Source organism: Chaetodon auriga, chromosome 1, assembly GCF_051107435.1.
Source record: "Chaetodon auriga isolate fChaAug3 chromosome 1, fChaAug3.hap1, whole genome shotgun sequence".
Lineage (NCBI taxonomy): Eukaryota > Metazoa > Chordata > Actinopteri > Chaetodontiformes > Chaetodontidae > Chaetodon > Chaetodon auriga.
The window spans coordinates 9,615,322-9,631,263 of record NC_135074.1 but is presented as its reverse complement, the minus strand read 5'-3'; the positions used below and the strand labels follow the sequence as shown (position 1 = coordinate 9,631,263).

Here is a 15,942-nt window from a genome sequence, read left to right as displayed (position 1 = left end):
CTATGTAGCAATAGCAATCTTAAACATTAATCGAAAATACTGCTCAGTCGCTGTCCTAGTTCAGCTACCTTTTCACTGACGAGGACACCGTGTGGTAAAATTCATGCACATAGTAGTCAAAAAACTTTCATACGATACAAAAGAAAACAAACACTAAAGAAAATGCTTTAGAAATCAGGATTTATTAAAAAAAAAAAAAAAGGCATTTACTCATAGCCTGATGACATATTCTCCCTCAAATTTATCTTTGAAATTGTCTTTTTTTACCTGATGATATGCAATTTTATTTATATTTCCCTGAAAAGCTGTGGGATCCCAGGGAACCTGTGTCTGACCCTTACATAAGAACCATCACACAGTTCATTTTGACATTTCTGTAAATGCCATTGGTGGGCGCTAGTCACAGGTCAATCTTTACCATTTACTGCATTAATGAAAGCAAATGCATTATCACTTACTCGAAGCATGATGAGCTGTGGATCAGGTGCAAAATGGGTAGCACCATCCTGGATTTACAGATTTCAAACCTGGACAACAGGATTGTTCAGGACACTGATTGATCATTTGGTGTTTGATGACACCCAATCTTGTTTCAATTTGGCCAATGACTTTACAATGTTACTGACAAGAGCGCTTCAGCACAAAGTTGGCTGCCGTAGTGACTTGTAGACAGAAAAGTTGACAAATCTACCACTACAAAAATTACTGCTGTATGCATGGCAGTGGTGCCTCGCAGTGTGCAATTAATGCTCAGAGATGGGACGTGGATGCAGCAGAGAGAGGCAGAGGTAGAGAATATGTGCGTATATCTGAAGGATAAAACCGAATAGTTATTAATGTTGTGACAACCTTGGCAGTGAGTGCATCAAATCCTTTCAGTTTAGCAAGCAACTGAAATAAAGTTAATTTTGTTTCTCTTTAGGTAAGTCTCAACAAAATTATGATTGTATCAAACAATATCCAGAACATAAAGTCTGCTTTTTTTGTGAAGTGGTGATGCTAGCCTGTACTTTCTAATAGCTCTGCTTCCTACTCCCAGCAGCAGATCTGTAAACATACATTTTAGGCCCACCGAAACATGAGCCAGAGTTAAGGGTGCACATGTGACCTCGTGTCAGCTCTCCACAACCATCTCTGACAACCATTTTGGGTTGAAAGACACATAACAACTGAGGGAGCAAAAATAAAAACCTCCCTTTACTTAAAGTGGCAGTAAGTAATAACTAATGTTAGATTTCACTCCGTCTTTCTTCCCACCAATAAACTCTCACATCACTAAGAAAAAATAGCAAATCAGTATTCAAAGAATGTTAACAATGAAACCAAGCAAAAACAAATAGATCACTACCAACATAATAAATACTTGATGGTTTCACAAGCACATTCTGTTTCATTCCATGCTCCTGTGAGCACGTCTGTCCAAACCATACTGGTTCAAGCGATCGCAATGTGCAGCACTTAAAGTCGTCATTTTTTCACCACCTTCTCCAGGTAACCAATGAATCTCCTCAGGTTGACTCTGATGTTGTCAAGCACACACAGTTGCTGAGGGCTGTACTTGCCTCGTCCTTCTTTACGAATCTAAGTTGAAAAAGACAAACTGTTATTAAAAATGTGACACATCAGAAAGAATGTCTGTCTTCTTTGGTTATTTCATAAAACAAGGGGTTCACACACTCAACTATTACTGTTTATTAAAGTCTCTGAAGTGAGGGCAAGTGATACCACTTAAAAGAGGGAGAAATACAACTGTTCAGTGGTGGGAGGGATGGGTCAATCATCCTGAACAATCAACGAGAACAGTGTTCAGTTAAAAGAAGTAAGTCTCTGGTACCTTGGCCTTAAAGACAGGTTGGAGTGCCTTCAGTGCAGGTAGCAGATGGATGTTTTTAGCAGCTGTCTCCGCCTCGTCTCCATCCGCGAAAACGTCAAACAGGGCGTCGAGGGCCTCTCCGTTTACAACCAGGTTGGAATCCTTTGTGGCAACTTGAAGTAAAGCGTTTCCAATCATCTGTGGGAGCGAGAGTTTCTCAGAGGAAGAACAAACAATCCAAGAGGAGAGAAGAGAGGAAAAACTCTACCTGAAGGATTTCAGCAGTGCCCTTCTCTTTGGCTAATGTGCTGCCAGTGATGCCCAGAATGGCGACGGCATTGACCCTCACGCTGACAACTTCACAGCGGGTGGCTGCTTCACTCAGGCTCATCAGCTGCTGGGGGGTCATACACTAACAAACACACAAAAAAAACGTGGTCAACAGTGTTCAGTGTGAACAGGCAGTGGACTTTAAGCTTGACAGAAATACAAAGTCTAGATTCTGTGTTGTCTCTGTAACTCTTCAACACAGTTTTCATGGGAATGGATTAAAGGGGCCCTCCTCTACTTTAACAGTTGTCTTGCTATGGGGAGCGCTCAGCCCGTAAAACAGTTGTATAATGTCTTCTGTGTCTCTGGAGGAGCTTTCTCCAGTCAAAAAAGACAGTTACCATGATGACGTCATCAGGGTTTAACCAAAATCCCTCATGACTAACTGGAGGTGTAGCATGTGGAAGGTGTGGACATGCACCTGGCAGAATAAGTCGAACTATGGGTGTTGCACACCGAGTTGCTGAGTAACCAATTAAAATTACCCAGTGATAAAAATGAGCAAAGGAAAGGCTGAAGCTATGGTATATTCCGCACCTGGGGGATATTTTTGGAGGCAATCATCTGTAAAAGAGACCGCATGGCGCTGATGACGGCCTCAAGGAACTCCTCATCTTTGGGTATCTCTGAAAACATTGGACAGTAAATTGTTCTTACTCAATAGACATCTTTGATATTTCAGCTCAATACTGCTGCAAGTGATCATTGCAGGAACACACATTCATTTGTCCACTATGAGTTAATTGTGGTTTTCATGAATACAAAATGTGAGCAATGGGCTGTATTGCAATATGACATAAATATTAGACCTGCTGCCCCAAAGACCAGCGTGGACAGGTGCTGTGCTGCTTCCTGCAGGGCTGCCACTCCTCCCAGAGACTCAGCGTCCATAGTGGAGAGGATGCTGTGGAGGCACGTCAGTGCCCGAGACTGCACCCGCTGCATCCTGAGGGGACAGAGGAAGAGCCTGTTTGTCCTCATGGAGCAGTGAGACTTTTCAAGACCAAAACATTGTGAAAGACCTCACCCCCAAAAATTACTTGGGTATCTGACATAGATACCTTGAACAAACTTTGATGGGACAGTTAAGTTAAAGAATGGATGAGAAGTAAGAGGATTACTTTTTTATCAGGCTTCTCCAGGAGGGATTCTGGTGGCACACGTCCATGGCTTCTTGTCTGGGGAACTCCGTCTTTTTGAGGACCTTGAATCAAGAGAAAAAGAAGATATCTTCCTATGGCTGCACGAGTGCATATATGTGAAAGTGAGAGCTCTATTGCAAAATACTGCACAGATAAGTAATTTAATGCATTCTGCTTTGGGTAGAAGACGGTTGGGGTTCACCACAGAATCAGAACCATATTCTAGGTTTGTAATTACAGCAAATTATACTGAAATGACAGTTGAGCTCCATTTAGGTTCAGGTTACTGTATTTGTAGCTGTACGTAGATTTGGTTTGGTTTGCGGCATCCATCATAACACACATTTTACATTCACATGCTTGTCTAAATGTTCTGACACTGTGAGGGATTCCTCTTTTCTTATCGCCACTGTCTGATGCCAGTGTGAGGTGTTCGGTGGGTCGGTCGGGTATTTGCCTTTTCAGGGATGCTGTGGCTGATTAAGGCCCCGTGAACCTCCGCTGACAAACACAGTGGAGACATAAGATTGGACAGCCCATCACAAAGGCCATCCGGACCCATGTCGCTTTCATCACTGCTCGACTCCTCCTCCCACTCGTCGTCAGAAGGGTCTTAACAGACACACATACGTAGAATCGATCAACCCATGCACAACGAGAGGCATTTCTAGGCACGTCGGTGAACTCATTTCATGCATTTCTTGTCATAATAGCCTTTCCAATACGCAAACACATACTGGGTGGCGGTGTCACAGGAAATAATGATGATGCAAAGAGCCTGGGGTCAGCACTGCTGTCCATGCCCACAACACTCACCATCAGAGCAGCACATGTTGACGATGATCTCTAAGGACGTTTGCTGGGCTGTCAGCAAGGCCGCTGCCTCCCTCAGCTCCTCTTTGCCCCCCTGGACAAAAACAAGCAGCCATGTGAGTCAACATCCGACCAAAACGATGACTGTTAGCACTGTTATCACCCAGTCTGATTTCAGCTGCCCGCCACAGAGAGCAGATTCATTTCTACAACTGTACTCCAACATGACCAGTTGCACTTTTTGAACTGTGATACCTGCTTAAAGGGGGTCACCATTGAAGGCAGACTGAGGTGTAAATAGATCCAGTAACAGTTTAATACACATACACCTTATGGAGAACAAGAGCCATTTATTGACATTAAACACTGGAGCATGAATAGAAGTTACATTTCTGTTTGCCTTTTAGGCTTTGTAAAGTTAATTTGCCTCAACCAGCAGATGGAAACACACCAAATTCTCTTTCTGTTTGGCGCAACATTTCATTAGAGTATTACTAGAAGCTAAATGCCTCGAGAGAAACAGTTGGTGGAGCTAATTCTCCACTCAGGTGCCACTAAACACAGAAGAAGAAGGGGCCGTAATGAGATGACGTCAGTAAAAGAGCTCCAGTCAAACAGCAAACGCTGGAAAACAACAAGGAAATAATGATGGAAATATAACTTATCTGTAATTTTCATTCAGCTGTTCTTTATGCAGGTGAATGGGAAGCATTCTAACCATTATGCAAAATGGTCACAGTCAGCTGAAATAATGGCAATCAGATGATTATGTAATAATTGCGTCAGACCTAGGGTTTAAGTAGAGCTTATCTATTCGAACTACAGATAACAAATGTCTAGCAGTGTTGTGGCAGAGAAAGGCTTTTCATAGCTGCATATTTACACTGTTGAAGTAGAGAAAACAAGGCTTGGATTGAGATAACCCCATTGCGTAACCCACAACATTGCAGGGTGTTTTGGAACGTCACCCAAAATCTTGGCGCTCTGGCTGTGACTGAGATGAGAGGGACAGCTCCGTCTCGCCGAGGTCACGTCTGGGGACTGTCAGAGGGATGGTGGAAGGCAGAAGCTGGTCCCCAGTTGAACCTCGCGGAGTGTCCCTATTCCGCTCCCCCTAACCCGACAGTTTGTCTGCTCTGTCAGTCTGGCTCGCACTCCAGGGTGACTCATGCGCCATCTTTTCACCTGGCATTAATGTGCCTCCAAAATACAAAACTGGATCACTTTGTCGCCGTAAACACAGGCTGCCATACCTACCGTCCTATAATTTACAGCATTTCATTGTCATTTTTATCTCCAAGGAGCCCTGGCTAATTAGTTTTGTTAATGAATTCATTTACCACAGCTTAGATAGTTGTTATATGTTGACTGGGGACAATACATGACATTTGTTATCTTTCATAAAACCTGAAATGAGCTAATCAAATAAATGTTTAGTTTAGTTTCCATTGTTGCATAGGTTTCAATCTAAAACTGACACATTTCTCTGAAAACGTATGCTGGAAAGTCTATATCTTTACGTCCATATCTGGACAAACTATCCAACAGAGACACTGTTTCTAAAAGCCCTAAAACATCTCTTTGGCATTACTGTACTGTTTGTTATTCATCAGCAGGCACAGATCACAGATCCTGATATATCTGCAATAAATTTATAAGAGGCCACATATCAACCCAGTCAAATCGTCAGTCTCTGTAGGGGACAGCCATAATCTCCGTGATGAGTGCATTTTACTGTTCAAAGGTCAGACAAGCTCACAACCTGCTGTATGCACAGAGAGAAACACCACTTACAGGCAAGAGGTCAGAAAAGTCGCCATCAGCCCTCGCAGCTTTTCCATTCCTCTTGTGTTTAGGTGCTTCCTCCTCCTCCTCGTCCATCTCCTCCACAGCGAGCTCTCCCACAGCCTGCTCCTCTCTTTCTGCGGCTGGTGTATTTCTGTGACGAACCTCTTCCGCTCGTCTCAGTTCAGGTATCAGTGCACCCGCGTCCAGATGCAGGCACTGAGACAAGGTGGCCACCACAGCGTTGAGGGTCTGGGCCTGACTGGCAGCAGGTAAACTTCCCTTCATGTTCCATAGTGTCCCTGAGTGACACACCTGGCACAGTTAGAGCTCAGGGAGGGATATTAAAAACACTGTATTTACCAACTGCAGTGTTTGCTCCTTAAACCTAGAACAACTTCTGTCCACAAATGACTTTTTTCAATGGGACTTTTCTTCTTGTGTAACAGTAGTTACAGTTTTCAACAAGTTATTTAAAAAGAAGTGACAAATTGTACCTGCAGCCAACGTCCTGAGGAGAGTGTGTGCCATGCCTGGCTGAGATGACAGCAGCACATTCTCCAGGACTCGGAGCACAGCAGTGTTCACGCTGCACAGCAGCTCTGGGTTATCCTCAGTCACAGTGTGCAAACAGTGGGCTGGGCAGACACAGAGAGGAGAGGCTTCAAAACCGCTTTCTCCAGCATGAGAAGCCAAATGAGTGAGACAGGATTGACTAGGGCCTTTATTAGTCACAACGATACAAAGATTTCTCAAAGGCCTGTCTGGAATTAAAGTACAGTAACAGCCATTAGAGGACATTTGTAAAGTCAATGAGCAGCTCACACGTCACAAGTCATTTCTGTGATCCGCCTCATACGTTACAGAGCTGGGAGTGTCAGCTCTATTTATACAATGTCATCACACCAGAAAGATTTGCCACAGCACACCAAATAGCTATGAATATCAAACAATAATATGGTATTCAACATGTGGCCATAAGTTATGCTGCCTTTATTTTTTTTGGTCATCCTGTTAAATATAAATTCACCTCATGTCTAGGTAAGCCTGTAGTTATTATGGGCTGGACGTGGTCTTAAAGGAATGGTTGACATTTTGGTTAACAAACTTAAAATACAATCCTGATTCCATTAGAGTGTCTGTTCTTCAGCAGCCTTTAGAAAACAATGATAACAATCAATTAACAGCACATTCACTCCACCTACCAGCAGATATGGCCAGCTCCACGTTCTGTGGGTGTCTCTCCAGACACTGGGTGACCATATCCAGAAGACCCACTTTGTTGAACAGAGACAGCGCCTGGCTGCTGCTCTCACTGGAAGCACAACACAATCCAAGAGACAGATGAAAGACGAGCAACAAATGCACACTGAAAGACGTCATGCACCATCTTTGTGTGAATGATTCTGGATAACAGCAGTGTCAAGAACCGGGCTTGGGACCATAAGATGAACCAGCAGTGCAATTTCCTGGACTGGCTAACAAAATTTAAGTGTGGTGAAATCCATCATGACAGCTTATCTTCACCAAGGCCATTAACACCTACTAGCTACTAACTGGTGAATCAGGGCAGCTCCCAGAGAGAAAGTGCATGTAGCTATGGAATGAGTCGCAGAGCGTCAGTGTAAACAGCATGCTCGCTCAGTGAGAACATCCCTTGATAAAGGTTAAGAACACACTGCTGCCAGCCAGCTTGCACAAACTCTGAGCTTACCATAGATTCCACAGTAGGTTCACAGCCTCATTGGCTACATCTTCCGCTGCATTCTTCTGGCCTTTCACCGGCTCTGTAGTGCTCTCAAAACCAGCACAGCACTGAAGAGACAACAGAACCACAGGTGAGACAGGTATGAACTTTGCCACCGTGTGTCTAAAATATATTTATATCTATCCATCTGCTCAGTCAGATACTGTTCCAAGGCTTTCAAGGTTCAAGACACCTAATGACCTCAGCCACTGGTCAACAGTGAGCTTGAATTGATGGCAGAAGTCAGTTTGCTGGAGTGTGGGTGCAGAGATTTTCACAAATCGTGAATATCTCTGCTGCGGAATGAAACCCAACTGCTGAGGAGATCATGGCCGGCTGTAATAGCTGCTGATGAGGAGGAACTGAAGTGATGGGGTGAGCTAAAAGCAGCGGCGGAGTCTCACCTCTCTAAGCAGTGCTGTCAGAGGAGTCATGACGTCGTGCTTCACCATGTCCTCGCACACCTCCTGACCTCCACATGCACTCAGATTCCTGTCGGGCAGAGACAGTCCCAGACACACACTCATCATTCGGTTGGAGGAGAATCGCTGTCAGAGATGCTGTTTGTGTCTGTGAGTGTGTGCTCGTGTGAGTGTGCATGAGAGACAGAGCCTGGAGGTGTCCTGGCAGCCACTGTCTTATTTTGATATCCAGTACATGGAGGCCGGTTTAAGGGCTACTGGAGGACAGTAGTCAGGACAGGGGTGAAGGTCGTACCCTGATGCAAAAGCAAGTGTTGACTGTGAAGAGCGTGATGGTGATGACGATGATTAGTGCTGTTGTGTTGTGACTGTTGTCAAATGTTTGTTGTTATTTTGGGGGGAGTCTGGGGATGGTTAAAACAAACGTAGCATGAGAATGTGATCAGATTCTCACTGAAATACACGTAGACAGAGTCAAACGCATAACTGTCCACATTATGTCACGAGACGGTTATAACACAAACCATCAAATGGCAAAAACCACAGAGCACCTTCTTACAGCCTGAACTTTTATTGTAGCATGGCGCCCCCTGTGGAAGTAACATGGCAAATACTTCTGTACATGGAGCTTGATTGGGGGACGAAAAACAGAAAAATCCCACATGGAAAAAGCACAGTTGAGTGAAAAATCGTGCTTTGTATCTTATCTGAATCAAAGGTTACTTTAATGATTATTTTTTGTACTATTATTTACTATTATTTTTACTGGTCTTTTATTTTGAAAGTTTACTTACACTTTATTTTGCTGCTAAAGGGCATTTCTGTTTCCATGTTTATTTTCTCTTGAGGTTTGTGGTTGTATGTTAATGAGCACACACCTTGTACAACAAGTCAATGACAAATAACGTCTGAGACTCAAACACTGGCATCACTGGATCCAAACAGAAAAAAACTACAGTGCTTTCAAGCTGTCTGAATATTAAATCAAAGTTTGGCCTGAATGATCGTTGTACAGTTTGTATGAACCCTAAAAGGCTGACGTTTAGACATGTTTATATATATATATATATATATATAATGTTATCCTGATTCTAAAAATCTTAATACAGTTTATTTTATCAAAAACTATTAATGTCTAACCTGCCACCCTACCTGCTGCAGTTTGATCACCAACTGACAGATATTCAAAGCCAAACCAGATGCTTTCACTCCACTGAAAAAGGTGAAGCAGGTTTTCTGCAGTTACTGGATGCTGAAATACCTTTTCCCCCAGCAGACTCAGTTAAATGTCATATCTGTCGTGTGTGTTCTTTGAGTCCCATGCGGGATCTGTATGTATTTACCCAAAAATGTGTTGCGGGCAGGGGGACCCATATGGCAAAAGCATCTCAGGGTACCAGACCTGGCTCTGTAGGCTCAGTGCACATCACACCAATGCACCAGACTTACTCACCTGAGCGCCCCAGCAGCAGTCTCCCTGACAGCCAGGCTGCAGTCCAGCAGCATGGGCCCCAGGCGCCTCACAGCATCCCTCTGGATGAAGCCTGGGATGGTCTGACTCTGCTGCACCACCCGAGAAATGCTGGCACATGCAAACTCTCGCATATCTGGATTGGGACTCTGCAACTATGGAAATATATAGAAAACATGACACTGACTGAATAAACTGACCAGTTTCAGACTTCCTGTAAAGGACTCATGACACAGACGCTGGCCCAGACTGCACTTCAGTGGCTCAAGTAATAAGAGAATAGAAAATGTGGCATTATATGAGCAGACACAAGCTCATTTAGACTGAAAGACTCTTCACAACAAAAGCCTAAATAAAAGCCTCAAGAGCTAAATCACACACTCAAGTGAATCCTGCTTACTAACGACAGATCAGCTTAGTTACACAATGAAGGAAAACAGACTCCCTATTGAATCCTTCACCGCAGCGTCCATCCACTCTGCAATACTGGGACAAGTCAGCAACAGCTCAAAGCATTGCTCTATGGGGAGAAAACAAGTTCAGACTTCGTTCCTACTTTCTCCAACAACTCCGCAGCTGGACAAGTGTCACCACCGTCGTCCTCTTCCTGAGCGTCCGCCTCCTTCACCGCGTTCACCGGCAGTCCGACAGCGTTGAACTGCGGCCGCTTGAATTTAGTGGTTTTACTTTTACCCATTTCACTCCCTGCTGAAGCGCCAGCTGCGCATTTAACGTGGTTTTTCTCTTCAACACACCGAACCTCAAACACGTACTCCGGCTGTAGCCTGGTTGGAGGCCATGTGGAAGATTGGTCCCTGCCGTAAAGTGGTCGTTGCTAACAGAAAGCAGAGCAGCTGTCGCAAAACAGCGACGAACGCAACAAAAGACGGCACACGTAAGATTTCAGTAGTTTGTAGCAAGCATCGAATAAACCTCAGGAAAATACTTCACATGTTGTCAGACAGAAACAAAAAGGTGACACATTTTCACCTCTAAGTATTTATTAGGTAAAGAACTTTAAAAATAGAAACATTTTGATAAAATACATGCAATAGAAACAGAAATAAACACATCTGAGCTCACACTGAATGAGTAAAATATATCAGACTATGTGAGAAGATCCGCAGCTTCAATGGTGACATCAGCACAGCAACACTATTAAAAGGCCCAATCAGTTCATTTCTTCTGTCTTCCAAACGCATTCCCATCACGGTGATCTGTCTCAGTGTCGTCGCCCTTGGTGTTGTTCAGGCCATCCAAAGACCTGGAGACACCGATTGATCAGCGGCCATCAACAAACAACAGGTATATTGTCTGACCATCCCACAGAAGCTTGTGGTTACTGGATGTTCGGTCGTGGCTTCAGAATAAGTTTCCCCGTCTGTAAAAAGACGGAAGTAAGGTAAGTGTTCAGAGTTTTACAGAAGTAGACCACAGAGCCACAACATCAAGGAGCTTTGTAAACTCACATCATCACAGGACATGTTGTATTCTGCTAAAACTGTCCGACAGCGGGCAGCAATACTGAAGGAGCAAAGGTCAAAGATGTAAACCAGTGAGCCAAAATACTAGAACAGAAATGAATCAATCATAAAAGTGCAATGACACAAACATTTCCTGCCTGCTCTACACCAGGGGGTCTCAAACTTATCACTCAAAGTACCTCATCAGATTTGATTAAAGGTCAGAACGATTGTCAATAACAAAATGATATTCGATCAATTAATGAGAATCACATCTCTTGTGACCGGGCCAGCACAAAACCAAGGCAGACAATGTCAACAATAGGGAAATCAGCCACATTAATACTGTGTGTGTGTGTGTGTGTGTGTGTACATATACATATATATATACACACACACACACACACATATATACGTATATATACGTGTGTGTATATGTATATATATATATATACGTATATATGTGTGTGTGTGTATACATATATATACATATATACACACGTATATACGTGTGTGTGTGTATATGTATATGTATATATATATATATATATGCCTGATTAGCCTACTATTTCAAATTTTCACTTTCTTAAAAATTAAGTTATTTTTATGAGCCTATATGAGTGTGACCAGAATCCATAATTATAACACAATATTTACCTGAAAAATGCTCTCAGACCTCCACCAAAGAAGAAATCAGTCATCACTCATTAATCACTAATATTCTGCGGGCTTGATGGGAAAATCTGACAAGCCGGATGATTATATGAAATTTCCACGATATGAGCTGGACCAGAGTGACTTCCAGATCCAGAGTCCAGTTACGGACCGAGTCCAGACTTTGAGAAGCCCTGCTCTACACTTTCCATTTACGGCTGAGACTGGATGTGTGATGTCAGTGCAGATGTTTGAAGTCTGACAAAGCATGCTGATGTGCGGCTTCATATTAACTGCAACAGACAAAGGATACATAGAGGGAGCCACAACTCGTTTGTGTATCCCAGCAAAGAAGAGAGCTATAAGAGTGATACAGCTGATGGTGAAGAAGGGATGATTCCACAGTGATGAAAAGAAAGAGACCTGAAAAACAAGAGGAACAAACAACACAAATCATTCCGTCAATAACAAAACTTCCACTTTTACCGTTTATACTAATGGTGAGCTATGGAGATCAAAGTTAAATGTAGCACAACATTTTTAAACATTCATTGGGTCCCACATGAGATGCGGTTATCCATCTGTAGCTAATCAATCTGGTACAGTTAAAACAAAACAAATGAAGAGAGAGTTTTTTTCCACATTGCTCAGTTTGCTCATCATCTACTGGACCCCAGAGATCTGGCTTGTCTAATGCTTCCTAAAACCACCTCTGAGACAGGAAAAGGCATCACTAAAGTCATGGCTCAGGGGAGAAATGCACTGAGCTCATTTTCAATGACGAGCAGCGAATCTGTTGCAAGGAGCATGATGGGGTGGCTATCAGGAAGAGAAGGGAAGGCAGTGTGGAGGGCAAAGCTCAAATAACGTGTAGAAAAAACTGCTCTAGGAAAAGCTCGGCACCGTCACCAATCACATCTAATTAATAATAATTACTACTAAATATTGATTTGAATGTTAACTGTTAAAAAATAACATAGAAAACACACATTCGACATAAAATCAGCAACATCAACATTAACAAGGGAGGTGAGTGTAAAACTGTTTTTAGACTGACATCATGAATCATCTGCTCAACGTTGGGGTGGATGGTGGTTCTACGCCCCTTTTGGTGTGCTTCTGCCGTTGGGGATACATACGGTGTGTCTGCCATGTTAATGATCCCAGAGGTGTTTGGTATGTGCTAGCAAAGTTTAAAGACAACCACTCCACATCAGCCCATCAGCATTAGATCATATCAATTTCGATATGGCAGTGCAAGAACAGCTCCCCTTGAGACGTACTGATTCCTTCATGAGACACAATATCTCAGTTTTATCAATTATCTTAAGCCTGAATAGGCACATTTTCTAATTCACATACTTAAGCCCTTATACTCAAATTGTAATGTTTCATATAAAAATGTATTAGCTCATAGAGTCTGTGTCAACAGACAAGCAAAAAACAAAATTCATGATATAATATTAAGAGCACGATGTGTACTCTGTTTGTTATGAAATTTCCCTTCAAGCCACACATGACACGACTACACGTTTGTTCACTAATACATACCTTCTGTGTATCGGGGTCTATTAACCAGTTCCAAGCCCCAGTAGCCGTACAAACAGACACCACAATAAGAATCACTGAAACAAGAGAGGAGAATGAGACCCAGTGCAATATGAAGCAACACACTGTAAGTCTTTTGCTCAATATCAGTGATGATTTCAAGTCTTCAAGCTGGGACTATGTCTGCACCAAATGCTGCATTCACTGTACTCTCTGAGCAGCAGCTTCTTGTGATCCCTTTGGTTGTTTGTCATCATACATTGTGTGGAAGTCAATGAACGGAAATATATAGGCTTTGCCAAAAGACAGATTTAGGAAAACAAACGTCCCATCTGAGCCCCTCCACCTTCTGTGCTAAGGTTTTCACAGCCACCATTAACAGGTACTTACTTCTCCACCTGCCTGTTGCAGGCTGCAAACAGGAGACATACTCTGTCAATCTTCTCTCAAAAGCCTTCAGGTCTGGAACAAAAACGGACACAACAAAACAGACTGTGTTTGGACCTATAGGGATAACATGTCTCTATATCAATTCAGTCAAATACTCTCTGCCCTTCACAGTTTGTCATGTGATTTATATCGAATCTTATCACAACTCATGTCAACCTCAGCTCTGAAGCTGCTTGTTTCGTTTAGTATCTAAGTGGTTACTGCAAGTGCGTTAACTGAAGCATAACGTGACTGAATGCGGCGTTTAATGTCCAAACTTGTAATTGTTTCACTTAGAGGTCAGTTATATTATGTCGCATAACTGTACGAACGTGTGAACGACTGAAAGTCTTCTGGCAGTTAAGCTAGCAAAAATGCTAAGTATCGGCAGTACACAAGCCAGCTAACTAAACGTTGTACCCAACTCTGTGGATGCATTTAAGATGTTTGTTTTGGATTCATTTAGTGATTATAGTTATGTGGCTTAAACAAACAAACGGCTATGTCAAAACGCGGTCATTTAAAACGCTTTCAGTGTCCGTTACCTTCGGCCTGTTCCAGGGAGTTCATGTCTGCTAGTCCAGCAGCCTGTCGCTGCCTGTGCCGCTGCTTCCGCTTAGCTGAAGGACAGGGTGTATACACCAATCAACATTGGCTGTGTGTTCACCACTAATATGATTGGGTGTAAACCAAATAATGGGTGGTACAAAGACACGAAACCCTGCCTCATGGCGCCTCATTCAATAAGGGGCCCAGAACTCAAGATGGCGCTGTTTTTTTTTTTTTAACAGTCATTCAAGAGACATCCAATTGAGAAGAAATAAGTTACTAATTAGATAATAGTTCTTACACAATAAAAATGCAGGTACAATTACAAGTATGTTTATTAATTAATGCAGTTTTAAATGCACTTTGTACTGACTGTGATAATTCACTTTGTCACACAATTGGCTGCATTATTGATGTGAACATTTTAATTCAGTAAAACAGTCTGAATTTCAGAAAAGTCTAAACTCTACAGCTTTCCACTTATCTACGGACTTAAAACATGACACATATTGTTGAGACACACTTGTTTACCTGATTTAAATGTATGCAATTACTTCACAACTCTGAACCTGTAAACATGGCAATGAATGAAATAGCCTAATACATTTTCAGTAGTGTTTATATTTACTTCATACAGTCGTAAGCATCATTAACACTGTTCAAAAAAATCCCCAGCTCTGTCAATTTTTGTGAAAAGTGACTCTTAAATAAGTTGTTCTCCCTGGTCAGACACTAAATCACCACAGGTTGTAACATAATTCCAAGTCAGTGTCAAAAATAAATCTGTGTAAGATGTCAGAGTGTCTGCCCTGTTTTTTTGCTTACAAGCCTCACTTTGTTCTGCATCTTCAGACTGAACTTTTCCCTCAGAATTTGCTCGATCTCATCATCTGTTATATCCCTCATGTCGAAGACATCAACACCTTCCTCAGGTTTGTAGGTCACCTCACTATATGTCCAACCAATCAGGGCTCTGAATCCTGTTGGTATTTGCAAAGAGCAGACGGACTTATTAATATATGGTGAATTTGGATCTGTTTGAAGTGTGTGGTTTATCTCGAAGAAATGATGGGCCTCACGTGGCTCCAAGGTGAAGCAGTAGATCTGCTTTGTCTCCTTCCTGTTCACCAGGCTTGATTTGGCAAAGTCTGGATTCAGAACCTCTGGCTTTCTGCCCGTCTTCTCCAGCACCCACATGTCCCCCTTGTCTATGAGACGAAAGACGCCCGCTGCCTGAGGTTGGTCCTTTGCAGAGATGAGCTCCAGCGGTTCCCACACTTGGGAAGACACCCCAAAGCTTACGTCTGCTATGTACGCCTTTCCATCAATGATGACCTTGTTGATGAGATGAGTTTCAGCTGGGCGAAAATCATTGAGGATACTGTTAAAAACTCTGGAGCCTAAGGTCGTTGTGTCGTAGCCCATTTCTCGCAGCACCCAGCCAAACAGGAAGTTGTTCTCAAGGCACCAACCGCCACGACCGCTCCTCACTATCTTATTAAAAATGACCTCAAGGTCCATGAAGATCTTCTCACCACAGTGAATGCTGAGGTTTTCAAATGGGATTGACATGACGTGCTGTTTGTGGATCAACTTCAGTGTTGCCAGATCCAGTTTATCAAAAGAGCCATGGAAACCGATTCTTTTGAAGTAATCCTCCAAATTCATCTTGCCTGTAAAAGACACAACATCACATTGATCTACAGGACCAATTAACCTGTCACACAGCTGCAAACTCATCTCAATTGGCTTTTTTTCAATCGGTAAAAAAATGTC

At 42.7% G+C, this 15,942-nt stretch overlaps 3 protein-coding genes across 3 annotated transcripts; all 3 read right to left on the bottom strand.

The window, feature by feature from the left end:
• Positions 1-164: 164 nt before the first annotated feature.
• Positions 165-10,354, bottom strand: heatr3 (HEAT repeat containing 3). The gene is made up of 15 exons (XM_076747594.1): positions 10,080-10,354; positions 9,506-9,678; positions 8,035-8,122; positions 7,598-7,698; positions 7,089-7,198; positions 6,381-6,521; positions 5,893-6,185; positions 4,102-4,192; positions 3,743-3,897; positions 3,265-3,347; positions 2,953-3,089; positions 2,681-2,769; positions 2,082-2,225; positions 1,835-2,011; positions 165-1,581 (listed from the first exon to the last, which is right to left on the bottom strand). Exons 1-15 carry the CDS (start codon positions 10,218-10,220, stop codon positions 1,468-1,470), a joined length of 2,037 nt encoding a protein of 678 aa, XP_076603709.1. The 5' UTR covers positions 10,221-10,354; the 3' UTR covers positions 165-1,467.
• A 148-nt stretch (positions 10,355-10,502) lies between these two features.
• Positions 10,503-14,293, bottom strand: cnep1r1 (CTD nuclear envelope phosphatase 1 regulatory subunit 1). Its single transcript, XM_076737113.1, has 6 exons — positions 14,163-14,293; positions 13,579-13,650; positions 13,192-13,265; positions 11,954-12,063; positions 10,993-11,047; positions 10,503-10,904 (listed from the first exon to the last, which is right to left on the bottom strand). Exons 1-6 carry the CDS (start codon positions 14,185-14,187, stop codon positions 10,863-10,865), a joined length of 378 nt encoding a protein of 125 aa, XP_076593228.1. The 5' UTR covers positions 14,188-14,293; the 3' UTR covers positions 10,503-10,862.
• A 278-nt stretch (positions 14,294-14,571) lies between these two features.
• LOC143324605 (arylamine N-acetyltransferase, pineal gland isozyme NAT-10-like) lies at positions 14,572-15,835 on the bottom strand. Its single transcript, XM_076737251.1, has one exon. It carries the CDS (start codon positions 15,832-15,834, stop codon positions 14,962-14,964), a length of 873 nt encoding a protein of 290 aa, XP_076593366.1. The 5' UTR covers position 15,835; the 3' UTR covers positions 14,572-14,961.
• Positions 15,836-15,942: the final 107 nt, after the last annotated feature.